A 25,400-nucleotide genomic window follows, 5' to 3' on the forward strand; every position below is an offset into this window, starting at 1 on the left:
AGTACACCAAGCTAGAATGCATGACAAAAAATGTTAGCAATTGTGCCAAGTAACAGAGGCATTATATGGCAAGATCTAAACTTACAGCTCAATCAAATTAATCCAATCAAGACCTAACAAGTTTTAGGCTGACCAAAGTATATAAGAAAAATATGACAACATATTACCTACCATTCAAGAAACTCTCCTCATGAGGAGAAATAGATAGAGATGACTTCTGTTTTTCAATTAATGACATACAATACTCTTTAAGCAGATAAGTCCATGTCTTTGGTATATCAGATATATTGTTGACATTTTTTCCATCATCAAAACAAAAACAAAATCTTAGCAAAATCACATGCCTCACACACATTATTCCCTACTTTTTTTTTGGGGAAAAAACATCATTCCCTACTTACACATCACTATATAGGTAACATAGTGATATCAAAAAAAAGAACAGAATATAAAATAAACACAAACTCTCCACTGAAATCACATGATGCACCCACAAAATTCCCTGCTTACACATCACTATATCGGTAACTTAGTGATATAAAAAAAAGCAACAGAATGTAAAAAACACAAGAATTAATGACAAGTGAAAAAATGGAACCATAAGTTGGTGTCAAAAGGATATAGTGATAGGGGAACAATATAGAGATATTAGAAAAGGGAAACAACTCAACCATCAAAGAGACACATCTCAAAACATCAAACTACTTACAGGTTCTAGCTCAGCCACGTCTGCACAGAAGCTAACTCCAGAAGTTACAAAGTACTCCCTGGGAAATATATTGAGATTGTGATAGATATTGAGACAAATACTATCTTCTAAATAAGCTCTATGCCTCATATAACTACATTAATTTGGCGACTGTAAACATAACTATCTCCTCTGTACCATAAGATAAAATACAAACCAGTACCTCATTAATTAATTACATTAGTAGATAACAAACCATACATAAAATGTAGCATAACTGTTGGATAAACACATACAAAAAAAGAGACTACATAACATATCCAAATAAAACAAATAAAAAAAGAAACGTGGGACGATGATCCTCCTCCTCGACCACCAAATAATCCGTGCGCGGAGTGAAGGTGATATTATCCACGGTCGAACCATCTGTCTCCTCTCCCCCGGATCTACGATCATTAATATCAACATTATCTGAGACAGCTCTTCCGTTGTCCCCCGCTCATTATCAAAAGATCCGTGCTGAATATGTGTAGCACCAGGTAGTAAATCTAACTCGGCGGCAAGAGAAACTCAAGGGTGATATTTACTAGACAGACCCACGTATATTATTATACTGATAGCATATATGACTGCTAACAATATATAAAAATAAACTACGTCTAGAGTTTTTCCAAAAAACTAGCGGTCGCAAGCTTCGAGTAATCCGATACTGAAGCATAGAGCCATTGCTTGGCTTAAATATACCATGGATATCGAATGTGTACCCATACTTTCCGGGCATTCTTCATGAAAAAAATTCATTTGGCCAATTACTCCAATGGCATTGGCGATGCCCACAAATACCAGATAGGGAGTGAGCCAAAAGACATAAATCCCTCCAGCCGCTCCATGTGTTGCACGTGAGACACCCTCCACTACGACTGCCACCACCATCGATAAAAAGAGGAACGAAAATCTGACCACAATCCTACGGAGGAGTGTGACACAAGTCAGCCTAATGAAAATATGAACAGCAACCCGATCATAAAAGATGATCGACAGTGAAACTGTGATCACCGGAATGTTGTTCAGAACTAAAGGAGAATTGTGAATGGAATTTGGTAGTGGGTCATCGTATGTACTTGAACCCCCATGTAATCGTTGTGAACTAAAGTTTGGACAAAGAAAAAGACGGTTGTCAGGAAAATTGAAGAATCTGAATCAATCTTTTAACTTGCTCGATCTTGTCAATACTTCTTAATGTCCATTTGTTTGATCTCCTTCCATCAAACCCGTCTCCAATTATGACACCTTTATTCAGAAACCTGTAACAACAACTAAATCCAAATTAACCTATTAATATATTCTATATAAAACTAGCTAGCTTACTACATTTCCTATCCACACAAATAAGAAAAAATCAATTACAGAACTGGTTCATTTCCAATTATACTAATGATTTACTCTTTCTTAATACAGAAATGGATTCCAAGTTTCAGAATACCTTAGAGTCAACTAAACATGCTCAAAGACTAATATTACATTATGAAAGAATTTCAAAAAGAATACAATTATGAGCAGCTATATAAGCCCTATGATTGATCATCTAACTGAAGAGTTAAAGATTATTTAATTAGGTTTATATATATATACAACTAGTTAGCTATGTTGCTGAGATTATGTTTGGATATAAACACTATGATCATCTAACCGAAGAGCTAAAAAATATTAGCTAGCTGAGATTTTGTTTGGATATAACAACTAAAAATTCATAAACCTATAACATTTGGTTAATTTATTCATCCAATAATTAATTAACTTCTATAACAATTAAAAATTCAGTCTCAAAATTATATATATATATATATATAATTGATAAATTAACTTCATGTTACCTCAAATGGTACGTAAGCCTGTGCGACGACGACGAAGACGGAGTGCCTCCCATGGGCGGATCGTAGTAGGCGGTAGTCGGGAGAAGTCTTAATTTTCGATTCATCCAAGCCGCCCAAAATGCTTGGATAACTCCACAAAAGATGATGGAACCTTCTTTTTTTTAATGTAAATAGTATTTTTCGCCTATTACGAAAAATACTATTGAAACAAACATAAAAAAATCAAGAAGACGGGTAGAGTGAAACCCAAGACCCAATTCCCACTGTCTGAATTTGTATAACCACAACGGTTCACAGGCCAGATACAAGGCTCCAAACTAGGGATGACAATGAGTACCCGTATACCCGATACCCTTGGATACCCGATGATCAGGTTCGGGTATTTTAAATCGGGTTCGGGGATGGGGAGTGTTGGAAACTCAAACTCAATACCCGAATATATTAATATTAATATATTTATTAATAAAATTTAAGTGACTTATTAAATTCCACGTCATAACTTGTAACTACTAACTATCATTAAATAAATATATTAATTATTTTATAATTACTCTTAACATCATTTCCTAATTCCTACACACATCACGCTTAACAAGTTAACATCATTTCATTCATTTCTAAATTGTAATAAGTATTTCTCTCATAGGATGTCTATTCAACCTTACTTCAAGAGTTCAACTGTTCAAGGCTTCAACTTCTATGTTCTTCAACCTTCTTCTAGTTTTTGTTCAAAATCATCAATAACAATAACTATGCACGTAAGTAATGTTTTTATTTAATAAAATTATGTTTGTTCTTCAACTTTTACAATCTTATATTTATTTATTTATTAACTTAATCTTCAATCTTTATTTTGTAGCTTCTTCTTTCGTTTTAATAGTAACAAAGTTAGTGTTCTACACGACTACAAGTCTACAACACACGTAGGTAAGTAATACTTTCATTATTTATAGATTTTTTTGTTTAATATGTGGAATCTCTTGATTAATAGATATTTTCCGATTATATGTATGTGTTTAATATGTGGAATAACTGATATAGGTAATATATGCGCAATAGATTTAGGCATACTTTCATTATAGATGTAACGTGCCTATAACTTATTTAGTTATTTGACTCAGATTAAATAAACCACATCAAACATTATAAAAAAATATCCAAATCATTTAACTTAGATAGATTTTCACAATTCACAGTTGTAAAAATATTGATATTATTAAATATTTTTTTATGAAATAATATATAATTTAATAAAGTAATATAATAAATAAAATTATTTTTTATAAAGGCAAAAATAAAGGTGAGTTTTTTTTTTTAAGGAATATTAAAAGTTCCTTATATTTAGTTTAATATATTAATTAAAAAATAAAAGAGTTTTTTAAATATTATGTTTAACTATATTTATATTTATAGGGAATAATAGTTCAATATATTATATTTATTATTTGTATAAATATTTTTGGAAAAAATATTAATATATATAAGACCAAATTAAAGAATCATATTAATCCTTATTTTTTTTATTTGATTTTATTAGCTTTTAAAAAAAAAAAATTTATCGCACTAGAAACTACTCAAGTGTCAACTGTTCAAGTATCTCAAGCCAATGAAAATGTTCCATCAAATTCAATTCCTAGCGTAATTACAACAAGTGTAATTACAACAAATGTTAAGTGTAATTACAACAAATGTTGATGATACCATTGTTGTGATACATTTCAAAGAAATTAATTGTTTATCGAAGATTTGAGATATGTTATTAGTTAAATACTTTAATCTTAATTCTATTTTTTTTGTATGTGTTAACGTTGATTTTTTTTCTTTTGATTTTTGTAGGTTGTAATTTACATGTGTTTGAAGAAATGTATTCAAGAATGATTCTCTTTGTGAAAAAAATAATTTGATGATTTCTGAAGTTTTTGTGTTTAATTAAGAATTATGTTATATTTTTTAAGTTTTTTTTCTGTATTTTTATAGTATGGCATAATTTATATTATGCGTGGATGATTTTCTGTCTATTGTTTAAAGATATAATATTTATTAATAGTTTTAGGTTAATTATATTTTGTAGTAACATATTATATTTAATTTATATAATTTTAGTTAATTAAATATAATTTTTTAATATTTAATATCGGATAATGGGGTACCCGTCGGGGATCGGGTACCCGACAAATCTGGGATGGGGATATAAATAGAGATACCCGTCGGGTTCGGGGTCGGGTAGTAATTTAAAATTCGGTTTCGGGGATAGGTACTTCACTACCCGGCGGGTAAAGTACCCATTGCCATCAATAATCGCGACAAAGATAATATCACTAAAAATAAGACGATGAATTATGTTTTTTTTCAAACTTCATATATTAAGTCTTTGGACGATTATATATCATGAATCTTGTTTTTAACCGAAATATAGAGTATTTTTTTTCTTTTTTGAACAAAAAAAAAATAAACATGAAAAAATATAAAATACAACCACTAGATGAAAGTTTGAGATACTCAAGAGCATCAATGATACAACAGACAAAATGGTGAATTTGAACTAGAAAAACTTTTAATATAAGAATAAGAATTGAGTTTTTTTTCCTTCAAAAATTCAATTTATTTATACTTATATAGTTTAGTAGACAACAAAATTAATGAAACTAGTGTTTTTGTCTTATAACGAAACAAATCTTATTCATTTTTTTTTTCTTTTTTCTTATTAAGATTAATTCATGCCCATATTCTTTAAAAAGAATTCTTTAAAAAAATGTAGGAAACAAATTCATCATTTGGTTTGATGTAATTTATTTAAATTTAATCATAATTATATATATTATTATTTAATTCATTAATCAAAATATAAATGAAAAAATTGATAAACAAAGATTTATTTATTTATTTTTAGGATTGTTAAACTATCATACTATTGATCAATATCAATTTAAGCTGGAAGCAAACTAGCCAACAAATTGGCCTACATATATTCCATACAATTAATGCACTTATCTTCCATTCTTTCAATAATTCACATTTTGTGATCCTACCTTTCCACATATTCCACATATTCCACTTCATGTTATCCTTACCAAAATAATTAAAAAGTGAATATCCAGATTTTTTATTTTCAAGATCTCTCTAGAACGAAGTAGTAGATAATAATATTCAAATAAGATCACAACTATTTTCTTTATTTAATAGGGACCCATTGTATTTTAATATGAATATATGATCATAAATGTATATATAAGAATTAGAAGAAGAAAAAACAGAAATAAGAACATATTTTCAATAAAAAAAAATTAGTGTGAATGAGAAATAATCCAAAATAAACATCTGCATTGCTTCAATTGTTGGTTCAGCTTCCATTTTCAATCCCATACAAGGAAAGAAACTTGAAGATACAAAAATCATTTAAAAATTATGCACAAATTTCAGCTTATTTTCTTCCTTAATAGTCATCATAGCGTTCCGAATTATCAGTCTGTCGATCGTTACCAACAGTTCTCTTGCTCATGTTAGCTCGTTGCACCAGCAACACAAGCGATTGCACAACCTCCGACATCGGTGGCCTGGAAGACTGAAAATTGTACAAAAATATGTAAAGAAAAGTATTTGAAGAGTGTAAGGTTATAAAAGATTTCTTTGTTCAGTCAAATGTTAATGTTAGAACTCACCTGAACGCAGAGCGCAATAACATCAGCAAAACGCGAAAGAGATTTGACGGGATATAAACCCTTTAGTGCTGGATCAACCATTTTCGTGAGAGCATCAATGTCGTGGAGTTGAGGAGTTGCCCATCGAACCAAAGATTGTTCAGCTCTCATCCTTGAGTTATGGTCATAAAATTATGGCAAATTGTAAGGTTTTTTTTTTTTATTATTTAAAAAAGACCATTATACATTAAATAACATTAAATCGGAACTATTACCTATCAAACGTTTTCTACCAGTAAGGAGTTCCAACATGACTATGCCAAAGCTGTAAACATCGCTCTTTATGGTGTATTGGGCCGACATTGCGACCTCAGGTGCACTATATCCAGAACCCGCATTATGATTCAATGCCTACAAGTTTGTCCGTAAAAATAAAAACCAAGATAGATGCAAATTACACTATTTTCTATAACCCATCAAGGTAATTAAAGCGAAACCACCAAATGTCTCAAATAAAAGATAATGGGGTTATTTACTCACCAAATCAGCGTCTGGAATGAGACTCGATAGGCCAGCATCGGACATACGGAGGATTGAGATCGACATCTAACAATATATTTGCGGATTTTACATTTTGTGAACAATAGATGGAGAGCAAACTTCATGTAGATACCTGAAAAATATATAAAAGAAAAATATTAGAAGTGTACAACCGTTGTTAAGGCATTCTTTAAACTAAGAGGAAACAGTTGTCTTACTCTAATGCTCGAGCGGTTCCGAGAGCGATCTTGACTCGGGTATTCCAGATCAAAGGTTTGCTGTATTCATCAGATAAATGTAGGAAATCATGCAAAGAACCTGTTTTGTGGAATTCGTAAGCCAGCAAGTGCAAACCGTGCTCACAACAATAACCGACAAATTCTGTTATGTTAGGATGATGAAGTCTTGATAAATTTGAAACTATATCAAGAAAATCTTCAGATGAATCACTGGAAAGAGCAGAACTATTTATTTTCTTCACAGCAAGAACCTGCATAGATGGAGCCAAAAATGTAATCAAATTTCTTTCAATAAAATTCAGCACGATAGACCCGTCCGATGGACTCATCACCGATGAGATTATCCACACTAAAGCTTTCAGTCGCGAGCTGCAAGTTCGCTATAGAATACGAAGTAGCATTGATTAATGTTCTATCGGTTTTCTTCTTGAGAATTGGTTTCCTCAAGCGATCTTCTTCTCCGTCAAATGATTTTTGACGATCATTAGGTGGTGGTTTGAGGTTTATCGAAGCCAAAGGTTCGTATTGCTTTTTGTCTCCACTGAGGATACTGTTGGAATAGATTTCAATTCTGTCACAACCAAAAAGAAATCAATACATGATTACTTCATTCATGCATTTATAAAATTTGGAAGGAAATGAACTGAAATGGTTTTAATGAAATGATTACCCTATTCTCGAAAACTATCTTGCACATCATTTGAAACATGAGGAGCAAGCGGCTGATTATCGAACTTTTCGATATCGGTTGACAATTTCCGGGTCCTTTTCCTCACAATAAAGAATGTAATAACTGACCCAACAACTAAAAGGGATATCACTATACCAGCAACACCACCACCACTTATGCCGCCGGATTTTTTCTTGCTTCCACCATCACTGCTGGTGGTGCTAACATTGAGTCGGTTAATATTCTCATTACTACTGTTAGGATTTTCAGTGGGAGTAGGAGGTGTGCCGGGAGGAGGTGGAGGTGCAGGTCCAGGTCCGGAGTTCAACAAGTTGTCACCTTGCCTGTTACAATTCAAATTCATAAGTTTATAAAAGATGAAGTTTTTTCGATTATTTTCTTATGAAGAGTGCCTACTGGATATTGATGGATGCCAACGGTGCTGGAATCCAGCCGACAAAACGATTATTTTCAATATTCCTAATAAAATCAAGGAAATTGTGTCAGGGCTAAGTTAAGGAGATCTGAAATATATTTTGTTGGGTTTTGCAACAACAAAACTATGGATATTCTTCGAAATCATACCTGTAACAAATCAGTTTCTAAATCGTATATGACGATAAATAGATTACGAAGACTGAAATAGCACAAAACAATAAACGACAACACAATATACGTGGTTCGGTCAAAATCGACCTACGTCCACGGAAGAGATAAGTTTCACTAAATCAAATAAATGTCAATAGTAGAAACTTACATGCCCTGCTCTCAAATAAAAGAAGTGATTACACTAATAATGATTGGACTACTCCACAATCAAAAGCTCCCCCAATCTTTTTCTCTGGATCAGCCAAAGAACAAGAAGAAGAAGGAAACTAGAAAACCCTAGATCTCTAATTCACTCTCTCTCAACCTTACTCTGTTATGAGAAAAATACCCAATATACTCTAACCCGTTTTCATAAAAGAAAACCCTGACCCGTTTACCCGGAATTTAAAAAACCCGCCCGCAATGGCAAGGAACACCTCAACAATTCTCCCCCTTTCGAGCCATGGGATAATGTTGCTATAAACATTCATCATCGTGACGCTTCTGCCAGAACCATTCCGGCTTTGGCACAACATATCTCATGCTTGCCACTTGGCAAGCCCTTTGTCATCATATCTGACCCATTCTCATCTATATGCACTTTCTCCAAGTATAACTCCTTCTTCTCGAGCACTTCACAAATCCAATGGTACCTTCTTTGGATGTGTTTTGAACGTGAATGGAAACTTGGATTCTTGCTCACATGTATAGCACTTTGTGTGTCACTAAACACCACAAACCTGTATTGTGCAATGCTTATTTCTTTCAACAATTCTTTCATCCATCACATTTCCTTACAACATCCAGTAATGACAATATATTCAGCTTCTGTAGTAGAGAAAGCAACACATTTCTGTAAACGAGACTGTCATGATACAACTCCTCCTCCAAAGGTAAACAAATACCATGAAGTTGATCTCATAGTATCAATATCACCACTCATTTCTGAATCAGAAAACCCTTCAACATGTGGCTTTACAGTACCATAACACAAAGTGTATTTGTAGGTCCCTCGAAGATATCTCATTAGCCACTTAACCGCTTCCCAGTGTGTCTTACCGGGATTTGAAAGGAAACGACTGAGTACTCCAACCGCATGACCTATATCCGGTCTTGTACAGACTATTGCATACATCAGACTGCCTATTGCTGAAGCATATGGAACACTGCACATTTCTTTTCTTTCCTCTTCATCTTTGGGAGACATTGTCTTATTTATTTTCAAGTGTGTAGCCAATGGACAAGCAACTGACTTTGCCTTGTCCATACAGAATCGAGTTAGAATCTTCTCAATATATCTCTCTTGAGACAACCATAGCATTTTCTTCACCCGATCACGAATGACCTGCATTCCAAGAATTTGTCTTGCTTGACCCAAGTCTTTCATCTCAAAAGACTTAGCCAAATCCTTTTTCAACTTGGCAATCTTGATCTTGTCTCTCCCAACAATCAGCATCTCATCAACATATAGGAGAAGTATAATAAAATCATTAGAATTAACTTTTGCACAAAGACACAGTGATCTGTAGACGTCTTCATGTACCCATGGATGGTCATGAACGACTCAAACTTAAGATACCACTGCCTTGGTGCTTGCTTCAAACCGTACAGACTTTTGACAAGTTTGCACACCTTGTTTTACTCACCTTTCTTATTATAACTTTCAGACTGCTCCATATAAACATCTTCATCCAAATCAGCATGGAGAAATGCAGTCTTGACATCAAGTTGTTCAACCTCAAGATCCATACAAGCAGCTAGACTTAACACCACCCGGATAAAAGTCATCTTCACTACTCGTGAGAAAATCTCATCATAATCGATTCCATGCCTCTGGCCAAAACCTTTGACAACCAGCCTAGCCCTTGTATCTTGTCTTTCTATCATCACCTTCTTGCTTGATCTTGTACACCCATTTATTTTGTAATATTTTTCTGTTATTTGGTCTTTGAACCAGTTCATATGTGCCATTTTTCAGCAATGACTTCATCTTTTCATCCATGGCAACTATCCATTCTTCCTTATGAGCATCCTCAAGAGCCTCCTTATAACATATGGGCTCTCCACAATCAGTTAGAAGGACATACTCTGTAGTAGGGTACTTAGAATTTGATCTTTTCTCCCTAGTAGACCTCCTAAGTACCTCTGTTTGTTGATTATGTTGATTTTCATCTTCTTGTTGAACTTCAAAATCAACCTCAACATTATTACCAAGATTAGTTTTAGTATTAGTATCATTTCCATGGCCTACAGCTTGACCCTGAGGAACATCATCATCACTATCTGAGTCTGAAGCTACATGTGGCCTTGTCTCCTCAACATCATGAGACAACTCAAGACCAGAAAGATCACGTATGTATGCATCAAGTTTTTCACCATCTTCAAAATTCTCAATAGTCTGATCTTCAAGGAATACCACATCTCGGCTTCTCAAAACCTTCTTGTCAACTGGGTCATAACACCTGTATCCCCACTTTTCATCACCATACCCCAAAATATACATTGCCCGGTTTTTGCATCTAGCTTAGACCTCTCATCTTTTGGAACATGCACAAAAGCTCTGCAACCAAAAACACGTAAATAGTCATAATTAACATCTTTATCTGACCAGACGCTTTCTACACACTTATTATTCAATGGCTTGGAGGGAGAACGATTGATCACATACACTGCAGTGCTCATGGCTTCAGCCCAGAAATGCTTAGCCAACTTGGCATGGGAGAGCATACTCCTCATCCGTTCCAATATTGTTCTGTTCATCCACTCTGCCACACCATTTTGTTGTGAAGTTTTCGGCACAGTCTGTTCATGTCGAATACCCTGCTCTTTGCAATAATCATCAAATTAGCCTATGTACTCTCCCCCGTTATCTGACCGCACCCTCATCAGTTTTCTTCATGTCTCTCTTTCAACCAGCTTGTGAAAGACCTCAAACCTTGCTGCAACCTCATCCTTGGACTTTATAGCACATGCCCAAACTTTCCTACATGCATCATCTATGAAGGTTACAAAATAGGAAGTACCGCATATGGATTTAATCTTCATATGACCACAAACATATGTATGGACCAGTTCAAGAACATTCTTTTTCAGTTCCACTTTCAACTTACTGAAGGAGACTCTGTTCTACTTACCCTTCAAGCAATGCTCACAATTTTCAAGATGAGCATCCTTGAGATTGAGCCACTCATTCCTCTTGATCAAAACATTCAGCCCCTTTTTACTAATGTGACCTAGTCTCTTGTGCCACAACTCAGAGGATGACTCCATCAAAACAGAATATGTTGCATCATAGACAATTTTCAAATTTGTCTTGTATAAGGAACAACATTTCTTACCTCGTGCAACAACCAATGAACCCTTGCTTAGATTTCATGCTCCACCACTGAAAACATTATGGTAGCCTCCATCATCGAGCTTACCTGCTGAAATCAGATTCATTCTCAAATCAGATAAGTCCATGTCTTTGGTACATCAGATATATTGTTGACATTTTTTCCATCATCAAAACAAAAGCTTAGAAAAATCACATGCCTCACTGTTAGATAAAATTAGACCGGTTCACATAAACCTAACTTAAATAAATATTCCATGCAGGAACAAGGAACCGGACCGGTCAAACAAAAGAACCGGCTAAAGAAAACTAGCCGGTCAAGTCATGAAACCGACCAGGAACACTTGGAACATGACCGCACAAAGAAAGAATCGGCCAAAGCTTAAAACCGGAAACATCAGACAGCCGACCAGCCACAAGGCAGAGGAATAACCGGAAGAAGTCCGGTTATATCACTCATACCGGAAGCCATCCGGTTAATTCAAATGACCGACCAGTACAAGAAGACAATTTGGGTATCTGTTGAGAATGATACCAAAGGAACAGACTGAACACTTCTATATCCATACAAGTCTGAGGAAAAGTCTGCAGGCTGCAGAAGACAGTCCTACAGGATCTTTCCACTTCGGGATAAGTCAGAAAGGAGATCTTCCAAGTACAGACAACTGTCTAACAGACAATGTCTATATTGAGTAAAAGACAAACCTAGCAGGTTTGTCTTACACACCGGAAGAACAGACCGCGCAGGTCTGAGGTTGACCGTCAGGTCTGAAAAGACGACCGCAGGGTCTGAAACTCTGAATCACTGAATCACTGAACCTCTGCTCAGCCAATCAGATTCAAGGAAGTGAAATATGACCGTTGGCATATTTCATCTATAAAAGGGGGCAGTTGAAGAAGAATAAATGTGACACAGAGAGAGACAAGTAGGATAACAAGTGATTCTAAGAGCATTTAACTTACAAGTTCCAAACAGTGTACTCTAGAGAAAGCCTGAGTGCTAAAAGTGTTAGTGTGTGTTTTACAATTTCGGTGCAAATTGTAAGAGTGTTATCAAGCAGGAAATAAGTCTTGATCGGATTGTACTTGTATTCCTTAGTGAATATCCCTCTCGCGGTTTCGAGAGGAAGAGGTGGCGTAGGAGTTTTATCTCCGAACATCCATAAAATCTGTCTTGTCATTTACTTTCTGCCAGTTCCATTATCTAACCGACCCGTACCGCTATAAACGACCTAACTTTACTAAAAGCCGAATCACCAAGTTACCGAAACCGACCCATCATTTTCTGTAACCTTCATCATCCGAAACCGGTTCTGCCTATCATACTAGTGTGCTGCTTCAACCTGAAACAAACCTCTTCTGCACTTGAACCTAGTTCAAGGGTTTGTGACAGTTTGTGTAGTATTGAAACCCCGGTGTTAATCTCTAACCGGATTAACCACCACCCTTCGAGTGAGAACCGTTAACCGGTCCAACCCCCGGTCCTCCAGCGGCTACCTAGATCCTAACAATTGGTATCAGAACAGTTAGTTTCAATACTCAAGCAAGCATGTTTCAGGATAGGCCTCCAATGCTAGAAGGTGATGACTTTGCCAACTGGAAGGCACGCATGCACCTGCACTTAATCACTTTGGATGATGAGATGGAGTCCATTCTGGCCGAAGGACCGATAATCATTAACAAGTACAAAAGGAATGGACAGCTGAAGACAGAAGAAGAAACAACCTGGATAATCATGCTAGAAACCAGATCTCCAACAGTGTGGACAGAAACACATACTGCAAGATCAGAGATTGCAAAACCGCAAAGGAGACATGGGACACGGTTATCCAGATCTTTGAGGGAAATGAAAGAACAAAGGAGAACAAGATAATGGTGGCTACACAGAAGTTTGAAAGCATCAAAATGAAACCGGGAGAAACAATGAAGGAGTACAGTGACCGGTTCACTGGTGTGCTAGATGAGCTAGCAACTCTTGGAAAGAGGTATGACAACAAGGAGGTTATCATGAAAGCACTAAGATCTCTTCCAAGTGCGTGGGACATAAAGACAATGGTAATGAGGGAATCAAACTGCCTAAACAAGATGAAGCTGCATGATGTATTCGAAGATCTTAAGGCATATGAGTTTGAAATGAGATCTAGAACTAAAGAAGAGGTTTCGGCCTCAACCTCAACTAGAGCATTGATCACACCCATAGAACCGGTTGCTCCTGCACTAGCACCGATCAGAACCGCCGAACAGTTCACCGAGGATGCCATGGCAATGCTTGCACAGAAGTTTGGGAGGTTCATGAAAAGGAGCCAACCAACAAACTACAACTATGGCGATAAATCCAATGTAAGATGTTATAACTGTAATTGTTTGGGTCATTTTAAGTGGGAATGCAGGAAACCAAGGAGGGATACCCGGAAACCGGATAATCAAGATAACCGAAACAATTATCAACAAACCGGTGAAGGAAGTGAGGTACCGAAAGCACTGATAGCCGATGATGGAGGAAGTCTATGGGCTCACAGTGACAGTGATGATGAACTCACATGCCTCATGGCAAATGAGGAACATGTATTTGACTCTTCTTGTGATGAATTTACTAAAGATGAACTATACAATGCATTGAATGACATGGTAGAAGAATATAGGAACTTACTAACCATGCTGTCTAAGCACCTCAACATTAGAACCGATCCTATAATACCCATTCCGACAGAACCAGAGTGTTAGGATCTAGGTAGCCGCTGGAGGACCAGGGTTGGACCGGTTAGCGGTTCTCACTCGAAGGGTGGTGGTTAATCCGGTTAGAGATTAACACCGGGGCTTCAATACTACACAACCTGTCACAAACCCTTGAACTAGGTTCAAGTGCGGAAGAGGTTTGCTTTCAGGTTGAAGCAGCACACTTGTATAATAGGAAGAACCGGTTTCGAATGATGAAGGTTAAAGAGAATGGTGAGTCGGTTTCGGTAACCTGGTGATTCGGCTTAGATAAAGTTAAATAGGTTATAGTGGTACGGATCGGTTAGATAATGGAACCGGCAGAAAGTAAATGACAAAATAGATTTTATGGATGTTCGGAGATAAAACTCCTACGTCACCCCTTCCTCTCGAAACCGCGAGAAGGATATTCACTAAGGAATACAAGTACAATCCGATCGAGACTTATTTCCTGCTCGATAACACTCTTACAATGTACACCGAAATTGTAAAACACACACTTTTACTTTAGCACTTAGGCTTTCTAGAACAACACAGTCTTATCACTTGTAGAATAAATGCTCTTAGAATTTCTCATTTGTCTCACTGTATGTCTGTGTCACTTATGTTTACTCTTCTTCAACTGCCCCTTTTATAGGTGAAATATGCCAACGGTCATATTTCACTACCTTGAATTTGATTGGCTGAGCATGGATGCAGAGGTTCAGAGATTCAGTGATTCAGAGCATGCGGTCATCTTTTCAGACCTGGCGGTAAACCTCAGACCTGACAGTCTGTTCTTCCGGTGTGTAAGACAAACCTGCTAGGTTTGTCTTTTACTCAATGTAGGCACTGTCTGTTAGACAGTTGTCTGTACTTGGAAGATCTCCTTTCTGACTTATCCTGAAGTGGAAAGATCATGTAGGACTGTTTTCTGCAGCCTGCAGACTTTCCTCAGACTAATATGGAAGTGTTCAGTCTGTTCCTTTGGTATCATTCTCAACAGATACCCGAATTGTCTTCTTGTACTGGTCGGTCATTCGACTTAACCGGATGGCTTCGGTACGAGTGATGTAACCGGACTTCTTCCGGTTATTCTTCTGTCTTGTGGCTGATCGGCTGTTTGATGATTCCGGTTTTAAGCTTTGGCCGATCCTTTCTTTGTGCGGTCATGTTCCAAGTATTCTTGGTCGTTTAGTAACTTGACCGGCTAGTTTTCTTAGCCGGTTCTTTTGTTTGTCCGGTCTGGTTCCTTGTTCCTGCATGGAAGATTTATTTAAGTTAGGTTTATTTGAACCGGTCTGATTTTATCTAACACAGAAGTACCCATTATAACCGAACCGGAGGTCGTAAAACCTGATGATACCTATATTTTAGAAACCGAGTTAGATTCTAAGACCGAACAATCCAGTGAACCGGCTAGAGAACAAACCGAGGAAGAAAATGCCCGAGTCCAATATAAGATGGCTGCATATAAGAGATCTAGTGATATAGTAAAGAAAATGTGTAGTCATTACAGACATCCCCGTTGCAAGTTTGGCCTAGGATACACAGAGGATAGCTCCAAAGACGAAAAACCCGTAGAAAAAGTAAAGCTTACAAGAAGTAACCTCCCTCTTATAAGATTCCTTAAAAGCTCCTGGACCGCTGAAGAAAAATTGACCGCATACTACAGGGAAGAAAAGCTAAAATACGACTATGTTGGTCCAACTGACTCTGAGAAATGGCTTGACCCTGTGAAAAGAAAAGCCGAAATCCTCAAATATATGAAAGCCTATCCTGAACCGCATAGGTCAAACCAAAGATCACCAAACCGAAGATCACCACCATTTAAGACCTTTGTAGAAAAACCGAGATACACAAGACCGAGTGCCAAAAGGACGGTTAAAACCCTAGGAAAGAAGACCGTCCGGTTTGTCAAGGTTTGGATACCCAAGGGACTAATCGCATGTGGACCCAAGTAAATGTGGGTACCAAATAGTTGTAAATATGTACATTTTGCAGGATCCAAAGAAACGGCTAGGAAACTCTGAATGGTTCTTGGATAGCGGCTGCTCCAGGCATATGACCGGAAACAACAACCTACTAACCGACATCAGAATAGAAACCGGTGCTCTAATCACCTTCGGTGATAACTCAAAAGGTAGAACTGTGGGCAATGGTAAGATTGTCCATGGTAAATTAACTATTGATAACGTACTCTTAGTTGAAAACCTACGCTTTAACCTACTTAGCATTAATTAGATGTGTGACGCTGGATATACTGTAGAATTTCTTAAACATGCATGCTTAGTTAAGAACTCTCAAGGTATTGTACTGTTAACCGGAAATAGGATAGGTAATATCTACAAGGTAGATTGGGAAACTAAAGTAGAATATCCTATATGCATGATAGCTAAGACTGATCAAACCTGGTTGTGGCATAAGAGACTAAACCATCTAAACATGAAAACTTTAAACTACATTCGCGGTAAAAAGCTAGTTGAAGGTATTCCTGATATAGTATTTAATCAGGATAAAGTCTGTTCAGCATGTCAAATGGGTAAACAAACTAGGTCAACCTTTAAGAGTAAAGGAAATATACAATCTAGCCGATGTTTAGATCTTCTTCACATGGATCTATTTGGACCGATTCAGGTTGTTAGCCTAGGAGGTATGCTTTACACCATGGTAGTTATTGATGATTATTCTAGATTTACATGGGTAATATTTCTACCATCTAAACGTGAAACCGCATCAAACCTGATTACACTTCTTAAACGCTTGCAAAATGAAAAATCAACTCGCATTAATTGCATTCGAAGTGATCGAGGTACCGAATTTACCAATAGTACATTAACCGTATATCTTGATGAATCCGGCATTAGACACGAGTTGTCTAGTGCTAGGACTCCTCAACAAAATGTCCTGGCCGAGAGAAGAAACCGGACTCTCAAGGAAGCCGCAAGGTCCATGATAGCCGATTCCGGCATTGCTCAGAAATTTTGGGCTGAGGCTATCAACACTGCATGTTATACACAAAACCGGTCTTTAATTAACAAGTTTCACTACAAAACACCGTATGAAGTTTATTTTAACAGAGTTCCCAAACTTAAGCACCTCAAGATTTTCGGTTGTAAATGCTATATACATATAAATGGCAAAAACCAACTCTCTGTTTTTGATGCAAAAACCGATACCGGGATCATGCTAGGTTACTAAGCAGTGAGTAAAGCATATAGAGTGTATAATAATAGAACTTCAACCATGGAGGAAACACTTCACGTTGTTTTTGATGAATCGGTTGAAAGTAACACTGCATCATGCTTTGATCTACACAACAGATTGGAAAACAACAATATCCATTCTGATAGTGAAGATGAGATTCCGGTCTTCAGGCGGTTTGTCCATGACCAAATGGGTAACATTGAAACCCAACCGGATCAAGCTGTTCCACAACAGGAAGCTGACACTTCGGTCCAATCCGAGGAAGTCGGTCGGTCTGACAATCTTGTTCAGCCTACCGACATGTCTAGCCTTGATCAAGTAAACGGTAATTTGGTAGACATCCCTGAACTGAACCTCAGAAGAAACACTAAACATCCTCCTAAGCAAATTATAGGTGACCCTTCAGAACCTGTTCGAACTAGGCGTCAACTTCTGGAGGAATACTTCAATTCCGCGTTTATATCCCAGATTGAGCCGAAAAGAATAGATGAAGCATTGTCAGATCCGGACTGGATCTTGGGAATGCAAGAAGAGCTAAACCAGTTCGAGAGTAGTAAAGTCTGGCACCTAGTCCCTAGACCGAAAGATCAATCGGTCATAGGAACAAGATGGGTATTTAGAAACAAACTCAATGAGGACGATATGGTCACGAGGAACAAAGCCAGATTAGTGGCACAAGGTTACAAACAGGAAGAAGGCATTGATTTTGAAGAATCATTGGCTCTTGTGGCCAGGATTGAAGCCATTAGGATTTTTCTAGCCTTTGCTGCTTTCAAAAACTTTAAGGTTTTTCAAATGGATGTTAAGAGTGCATTTTTAAATGGTGAATTACGTGAAGAGGTGTATGTTGAACAACCACCCGGTTTCAAAAGCGCTGCATTTCCAAACCATGTATACCGGTTAAATAAAGTTTTATACGGTCTAAAGCAAGCACCTAGAGCCTGGTATGATACACTAACCGCATTTCTGTTACAACATGATTTCACCATCGGTTCGGTGGATAAAACGTTGTTTAAATTTGAAAAGAAGGAACATATCCTACTTGTTCAAATATATGCAGACGATATCATCTTTGGTTCCACCGATCCTAAGCTATGTGATAAATTCTCAAAAATGATGACTGACAAGTTTGAAATGAGTATGATGGGAGAATTAAGTTTCTTCCTAGGTCTTCAGGTTAAACAACTCAAGGAAGGAACTTTCATAAGCCAACCTAAGTACACCAAGGAACTTCTAAAGAAGTTTGGAATGGACACATGCTCCTCAGCGGCTACTCCAATGAGCTCATTGATTAAATTGGACAGGGATGATGAGGGTCAATCGGTAGACCAGATCTCATACCGGGGCATCATCGGTTCTCTCCTATACTTGACAGCGAGTAGACCGGACATTCTGTTTGCAGTCGGTGTGTATGGGAGATTCCAAGCAAATCCAAAACAATCCCACTACACAGCCGCAAAGAGGATACTGAAGTATCTAAAGGGCACATCTGATGTCGGTCTGTGGTATCCAAAGGACTCGTCCTTTAATCTAACGAGTTATTCGGATGCAGACTATGCAGGCTGTAAGATCGACAGAAAAAGCACCAGCGGAACATGTCAGTTCCTAGGTGACCGGCTTGTTTCATGGCATAGCAAGAAACAGACATCGGTGGCCACGTCGACCGCAGAAGCTGAATACCTGGCGGCCGGAAGCTGCTGTTCACAATTACTTTGGATCCAACAACAGCTGAAGGACTTCGGTGTCACAGCCGAAGAGTCCCCGATCTTCTGTGACAACACGAGTGCCATAGCAATTACTTACAATCCGGTTCTCCACTCTAGGACCAAGCATATTGACATACGGCACCACTTCATCCGGGAACATGTCACGCTGAAGCATATCCGGCTGGATTACGTACCGACTGATCAACAAGTAGCCGATATCTTCACGAAGCCTCTATAGGAAGCTAAGTTCTCTCAATTCAGACTTACTCTCGGTTTAACCGATATTAGTCAGATCCTTCCTAAGGATGATTAAAGGGAAACCAGTTCGGACAGATAAAATCGGTAGTTCCTCCTAAACTGTTGAACTCCAAATTTTCAAGGTACCTATGGAAGAACCGCACAGTTCATCAGATAGAGTAAACCGACCGGCTACTTGGTGAATGCACCAAATAACCGCATCGGGATGAACAACTGATAGCTGACCGGTTCGGAAGCAGGCCATCTTAGATTATTTGAATTTCAAACAGAAGTGGAATAATTATCAGTGTTTAAAGATATCTGTTCTGAAACATTGCCTTTTCAAAGTAAAATTGTCGCACCTAAAAAGACGTGAAGATTTGATGATATCTTTCACAGTCCAGGTCTATGACCAACACCCTAGACTGCAAACATGCCTATTTTATGCAATACTTCTTATCCTGCAGTTAATAGATATCATCTCATTTAATACCTGGACAATAGGATACTCCCCAAATTAGTATTTAAGTGAAGCAAACATTCACCAAAACAATCACAAGACAAAAGATCATCCTCTCACTAAGGCAAAAATGTCTCAGTTTCCCAACATCCTTCAGGTTGATTTTCAATCCTGCTCAAGCACAGAGCACTATGAGGTGTATAAGATGATCAAATCCCTGGAAGATACCGGTCTTCGGTACTTCCTGGACGACAAGCACACCATTTATCCTGAATCAATACTAGAATTTTTCTATCACGCCAGGGTGTTAAGAGGGACCCCCCACTTTGAAACTCACATCCAATCTAAGGTGGGAGGCATCATCTTTGACTTCACGGAGAAAGACTTTGCGCGGTGCTTTAGCCTGCCAAAGCTAGGGTTGACAGATCTCGATGTTCCGGCCAACATAAAGGCCGAGATCTCCCTCACCCTCACACGGTCTGACGAACCGGTTGAGGATCACGGTACAAAATAATACTTGAGAGCTGAATATCAGCTCCTCAATGATGTGATCGGTAGGAGCATCTTCGGGAGAGATGTCACAAATACCTATTGTACCTCGACCTTCAACATGATGGCTGCTATAGTCACCGGTACACCGGTGAACTGGTCTAGGGTGCTGTTTGACGTCCTCATCTGGATGGTTGGTATCCGATCAGTCGGCCTCATCCCCCAACTAAGCTGCCTTCTCGTGGAGCTGGGTGTTCCGACCTGTCCCGGAGAAGGTCTGAACCAAGCCCAAGTGTTGACTAAAGAGATAACCGACTCCTTCTATGAGCGGTTTGAGAGGGCCTGGAGGAGAAGGAACCGCCGTAACAACCCTACCGGTGTCGTCAACTCCCATGCACACTGAGTCACTCCTTCCTGCACCCGGTCATTTTGCTGCACGTACCGGGTGTATCTTTATCCAACATCATTATGATCACTTCGACTTTTCTTATGTTTGTCATCGGTTTTATTTATGATTCCCTCGGTCTCTTCTGATTACTCTTCGTTATGTTAGTGCATTAATGAAATTGGGATCTTTAATTAATGAGGTAACTCCCAACTAACACAAGTAATCAATATCCAACTAACTTGGTTACTTCTCAACTAATACCTACCTCGAGAACCGCAAATAGTCAAAAAGCACAGTCTTCCCAATGACCTTGGAAATATAAAGATTCTTCTCTCTAAAGAGACAAAACTGTCATTCAATGCAAACATTTTCCCTCCAAAACCGGTTCTATAAAAGGAGAGCTTTCCTAATGAAATCAACACACCTCGAATCATAAACTCCCTCTCTCTCTCTACTATCAAAGTTTAGAAACATGCCAAGCAGAACCCTAGGAAACTTTTTGAGCGTCGATTTCAACTCATGTATGGAAGAATGGGACGGAAATCATGCAAAGAAAATCATGTTTGAATCCCTTATTGATACCGGCCTTCGAACCTTCCTCGAAGAATCCGGTACCATATTGATTGAGGATGTCAAGGCATTCTTCAGAAGTGCCTGCATCAGGGGCAATTACATTATCTCTACGGTAAGAGACCACACCTTCTGGCTTGATGAAGCCGAATTTGCCTCCCTTCTCAACCTGCCCACAGAGGGGTTTTCCGACTTTCCAACTCTGGAGGGAAGTACGGCATTTTATTACGCACTACTCCTCTCTGGAACCATTGATCCAGTGGAAAATTACGGGTTGAAAACCCGCCTCGGTCGTCACGCTCAACTCCTTCTTGAGATTGTGACTCGGTCTATTCTCTATCAGTCTCCAAATCAGCAGTACTCAAAGAACACCTACAACATGATGACACATATCTACAGCAACACGGCCATCAACTGGTCATCGGTCCTCTTTAAAAATCTGAAGAACATGGTGCTGACCAAGAAAGGTTTCGGTTATGCACCTCACATCAGTAAGCTGATTCTTAAATACCGGCCAGAATTTGGACCGGGCACACCGCCCTCCTCCTCAAACATTCTTGACAAGGATGCGGTGGAAGACAAGATCTCCAAAATGGTTTTTTACATAAGTTGTATTTTTCCATCTTATGTATGTTTGATTTCATACCAATCTATCGTTCACTTTTCTTTCTGCATTGTTTCTTGAATGCAACTTCATTTCAAGTCTAAATGACCGGGTTATCTAACCACTTTAAATATCTATCTAAATAACCTGTTAACATTGTCAAAATAACCGCGCTCCTATCTCAAAAGAAAACCGCTTATATTCAAAAAATTGCAAAATTCGGTTTACTCAAAATAACCGGTTAGAAAACCGCAGCATCATTCGGTCTCAAAAAGAAGATTGCGTCATCAATGACAAAAGCAAAATTTTTTAGGGAAATCTCCCGCCTAAATCTCCCGCAGATTGGCGCCTATCCGTTTACCGCCGTTGGTTTCCCGCCCATGGTTTGCCGCCCTATCAGCTTGGAGGGAAAACTCCCGCCCATTGTTGATGGGACGGTTGGGTTTCCAAACCGCATCTATAAAAAGGGGTCTCGGCCATTCACTTTCATTCTCACGCGAAACAGCTTTCTCTCTCTAAAGCTCTCAAATTCTCTCAAAGCGGTTATCTGCTCTCACACTTTTCAAACTCTCTCAACTCTCTAAGATGGGGCGCGACTCGGTCTTCTTTAAACACTTGACTCAAGTAGATTTCGAAGAAATCCGACAGAAAGGCACGCCTGCGGCAAAAGAGGTTATTGACCGGGTAGCCGGAGCCGGTCTGGAATATTTTTTTGGCGGCCCTCATGTTCTATATAAAGATGCGGTTGGGGAATTTTTCAACACCGCAACAATCTCTGACGACAAGATCACCGCAACTGTAGGCGGTACTGAAATAGAGCTCACCGAGGAATCGGTGGCGGAGAGCCTGCGCCTTCCAACAGCCGGCCAAGATGCAACGGAGGACATAGAGCTCAAAACGTTCGAGGCGGCATGCCAAATACTCTCGGCGACTAAGGAGCCGATAAAAGTTTCCGGTAACAAATCGACGTTGAAACCGGAGTATATACCGATTTGTGATATCTTCACAAAGGCGGTTCAAGCAAGGGGAGGAAACTACAACAGCATAACCAAGGACAAAATCAGGATGCTGGTCGGCCTAATAGAAGGGACAAAGGTTAACTGGACAAAGGAAGTGTTCAACAATCTGATGGAAATTGTGAAACCGGACTCAAACCGGTAATGGGGATACGCTGTTCCTCTCGGTAAAATATTCCTTCACCATAACCTCAAAATCGGTCCTGGCGTCACCATCCCATCAAGAAGCCTAATTAGAGCCAAACAATTTCTAGAAAGGAAGAAATCGGCCCCGGTTCCACAGGTGGCCGAAAGAAGACATCCGGAAAGAAATCGGCCCCAACTAAAGAAAAGGCCGAAAGCAAAGGGACAGAGAAAATAGTCTTCTCGGAACCGCCACAACCAACGGAGGAGGAAGAGTCGGCTTCCACATCTGAAAGAACCGAATCTGAGAAGACCGATAATGAAGAACAGTCGGGCCAAAGTCCCGACAACGCCAGTACGGGTGCAAATCCTGAGACCACCGAAGGTGGTGAAGAAGGTGGTGAAGAAGGCAATGAAGAAAGCGGTGAAGAAGAGGAGGAGGTGGACGAACAGGCAGAGGCCGATAGGATAGCGCTCAAACTCCTAAAGGGCACTAAACAGCGAGCCGAGAAGATTGGAGAGATATACCTGGAATGGCACGAGCACCGGTTCGGCAAACGGTATAGGGACATCCTACCGGGCTACACCGACGAGGAATGTTTCCAAAGGCTGAAGGAAGTGGAGGACGTAGTCATGGACCTCACAAATTCCGAAACCATTCATGAGGTCCTGGGCCGAACCTGCCTCTTAAGACCGCGAGCACAGCTACGGAAGCTAACCATACTGATCCAGAAGATCACGGCAAAGTTCGAAGAGTTAGCATCGGAGGACACCTTAACACCGTTGGTGTTAGAAAGGCTTGAGAAAGCAAGAGGGGCACTCATTAAAGAAATTGACCGGCTGGAGGCGATGTGCGGACAAAGGAAACTACCGCACTATACAGCTCCACGGATCGATACGAGTCTAGCTCACTGTCTGACACCTACAATGGTGAATCCGGCAACAGATGAAATCGATGAGAGGACGGACCCTCCTCTCACCGGGCAGTCTCCAAATAAACAACCCGAAGTCTCCGAACCGGGCGTCACAAAAGAATGGGTCCAGAGTCTCTTTCAAGAATTTGAAGACTCAACGGTTAACCCACTAGAAGAAAGGATGCAGAGAACCGTTTGCTCGGCACTCAAGTTCGCCAACACTACAAGGCAACTTTTGTCAAGAACAGAAGACCGGTTCTCAGAAATCGAAGATGATCAACATGAAGAAGCGGTTCTGTGCAGCAAACACCTTAGGCGAACCGTGATTTTGGAAGATACGACCTCCGAGATAAAAGAGAACTTCGAACGGTTTCAAAGAGAGACCGATCAACGATTCACGGAGGTTACTGAGGACCTGGTCGACACAACACTTGGACGGGTCTCCGAACTTGAGAAGAAGAATGCGGGTCTCGAGAACGACCTCAAAGCACTGACCGCACAAGTTGCCGAATTGCTCCAAGCTAAGATAAATGCGGACACCGCGGCTATGGAGGCCGATGCTCGAGCGGATCAAGAAGTCCAGGATGCGCTGGACAACGAAGCAAGAAAAGCGAAGGATCCACCGCAACTTACCGAGGAGGAAGAAGCCGAGCGAATTCGAAGGGTAGGGGCTAAGTTCCCGAGATTTGCAAAGACGGTAGCCGCTCAAGCTGTAATGGATGCTGAGCGGTTAGAAAGGGAAAGACGGAGGCTAGAAAGCTTTGTAGACGATAACAAAAAGAAGAAGGCGGCCTCTTCCGTTTCAGTTCCGACAAAGCGAAAAAGGGAACCTTCAAAGAAAGTTCAAATAGCCGACCTGCTGAATGAGGTCACTGACACGGTCATTGAGAGTATACCGCAGCAGGCTACTCAAGTCGAAGAAGAGGATGAAGTGCATCTACAGCGGCGGTCCACAAGATAACGAGTCACCGAATCGGCCAGTCAACCGCAACTGGTGAAGAAAAAGCGGAACAAGAAGTTGATGACTAGCTACGACTTCTCGGACTCGGAATAGGGGCTCTCTTTCTTTTACCTATGCCTATCTTAATGTTTCTATATAATATTTTCTATTTTTGGTTATAAATATATAAAGTTATTTTTGAAACCGGCCTGCACTTGCATTTCTACATGGTTTTGATAATTTTAAATAAAATAATCAAAAAGGGAGAAATTGATAAGATAAAAGATAAGACTTTTCCAAAAATTTTCTCAAAATTTTTCCAAATTTTTCGAAAAATTCTCCTAAGTTAGTTTCAAAAAAAAATATCCGGTCAAAGAAAGAACCGGCCTACGTTTGCAAACTTACATGATTTTGATAATTTTAAATAAAATAATCAAAAAGGGAGAAATTGTTAGATAAAATTAGACTGGTTCACATAAAT

The 25,400-nt window shown here is 39.0% G+C and overlaps 1 protein-coding gene and 1 pseudogene across 1 annotated transcript; both read right to left on the reverse strand.

The window, feature by feature from the left end:
* Window positions 1-1,366: 1,366 nt before the first annotated feature.
* On the reverse strand, window positions 1,367-2,615 carry LOC124930215 (protein NRT1/ PTR FAMILY 2.13-like). The gene is made up of 3 exons (XM_047470576.1): window positions 2,563-2,615; window positions 1,906-1,992; window positions 1,367-1,835 (listed from the first exon to the last, which is right to left on the reverse strand). The coding sequence occupies exons 1-3, from the start codon at window positions 2,613-2,615 to the stop codon at window positions 1,367-1,369; spliced, it is 609 nt and encodes a 202-aa protein (XP_047326532.1).
* A 3,196-nt stretch (window positions 2,616-5,811) lies between these two features.
* Window positions 5,812-20,758, reverse strand: LOC124930231 (annotated as a pseudogene).
* Window positions 20,759-25,400: the final 4,642 nt, after the last annotated feature.

Source organism: Impatiens glandulifera, chromosome 1 (genome assembly GCF_907164915.1).
Source record: "Impatiens glandulifera chromosome 1, dImpGla2.1, whole genome shotgun sequence".
Classification (NCBI taxonomy): Eukaryota; Viridiplantae; Streptophyta; class Magnoliopsida; order Ericales; family Balsaminaceae; genus Impatiens; species Impatiens glandulifera.

Bases quoted from the DNA above. Each gene is read 5' to 3' on its own strand.
- LOC124930215 (XM_047470576.1), bottom strand. From the start codon at position 2,615: ATGGGAGGCACTCCGTCTTCGTCGTCGTCGCACAGGCTTACGTACCAT. The intron at 1,993-2,562 runs GTAACATGAAGT...TTGTTGTTACAG, and splicing joins AGGCTTACGTACCATTTGAG to GTTTCTGAATAAAGGTGTCA. The intron at 1,836-1,905 runs GCAAGTTAAAAG...TCCAAACTTTAG, and splicing joins AGAAGTATTGACAAGATCGA to TTCACAACGATTACATGGGG.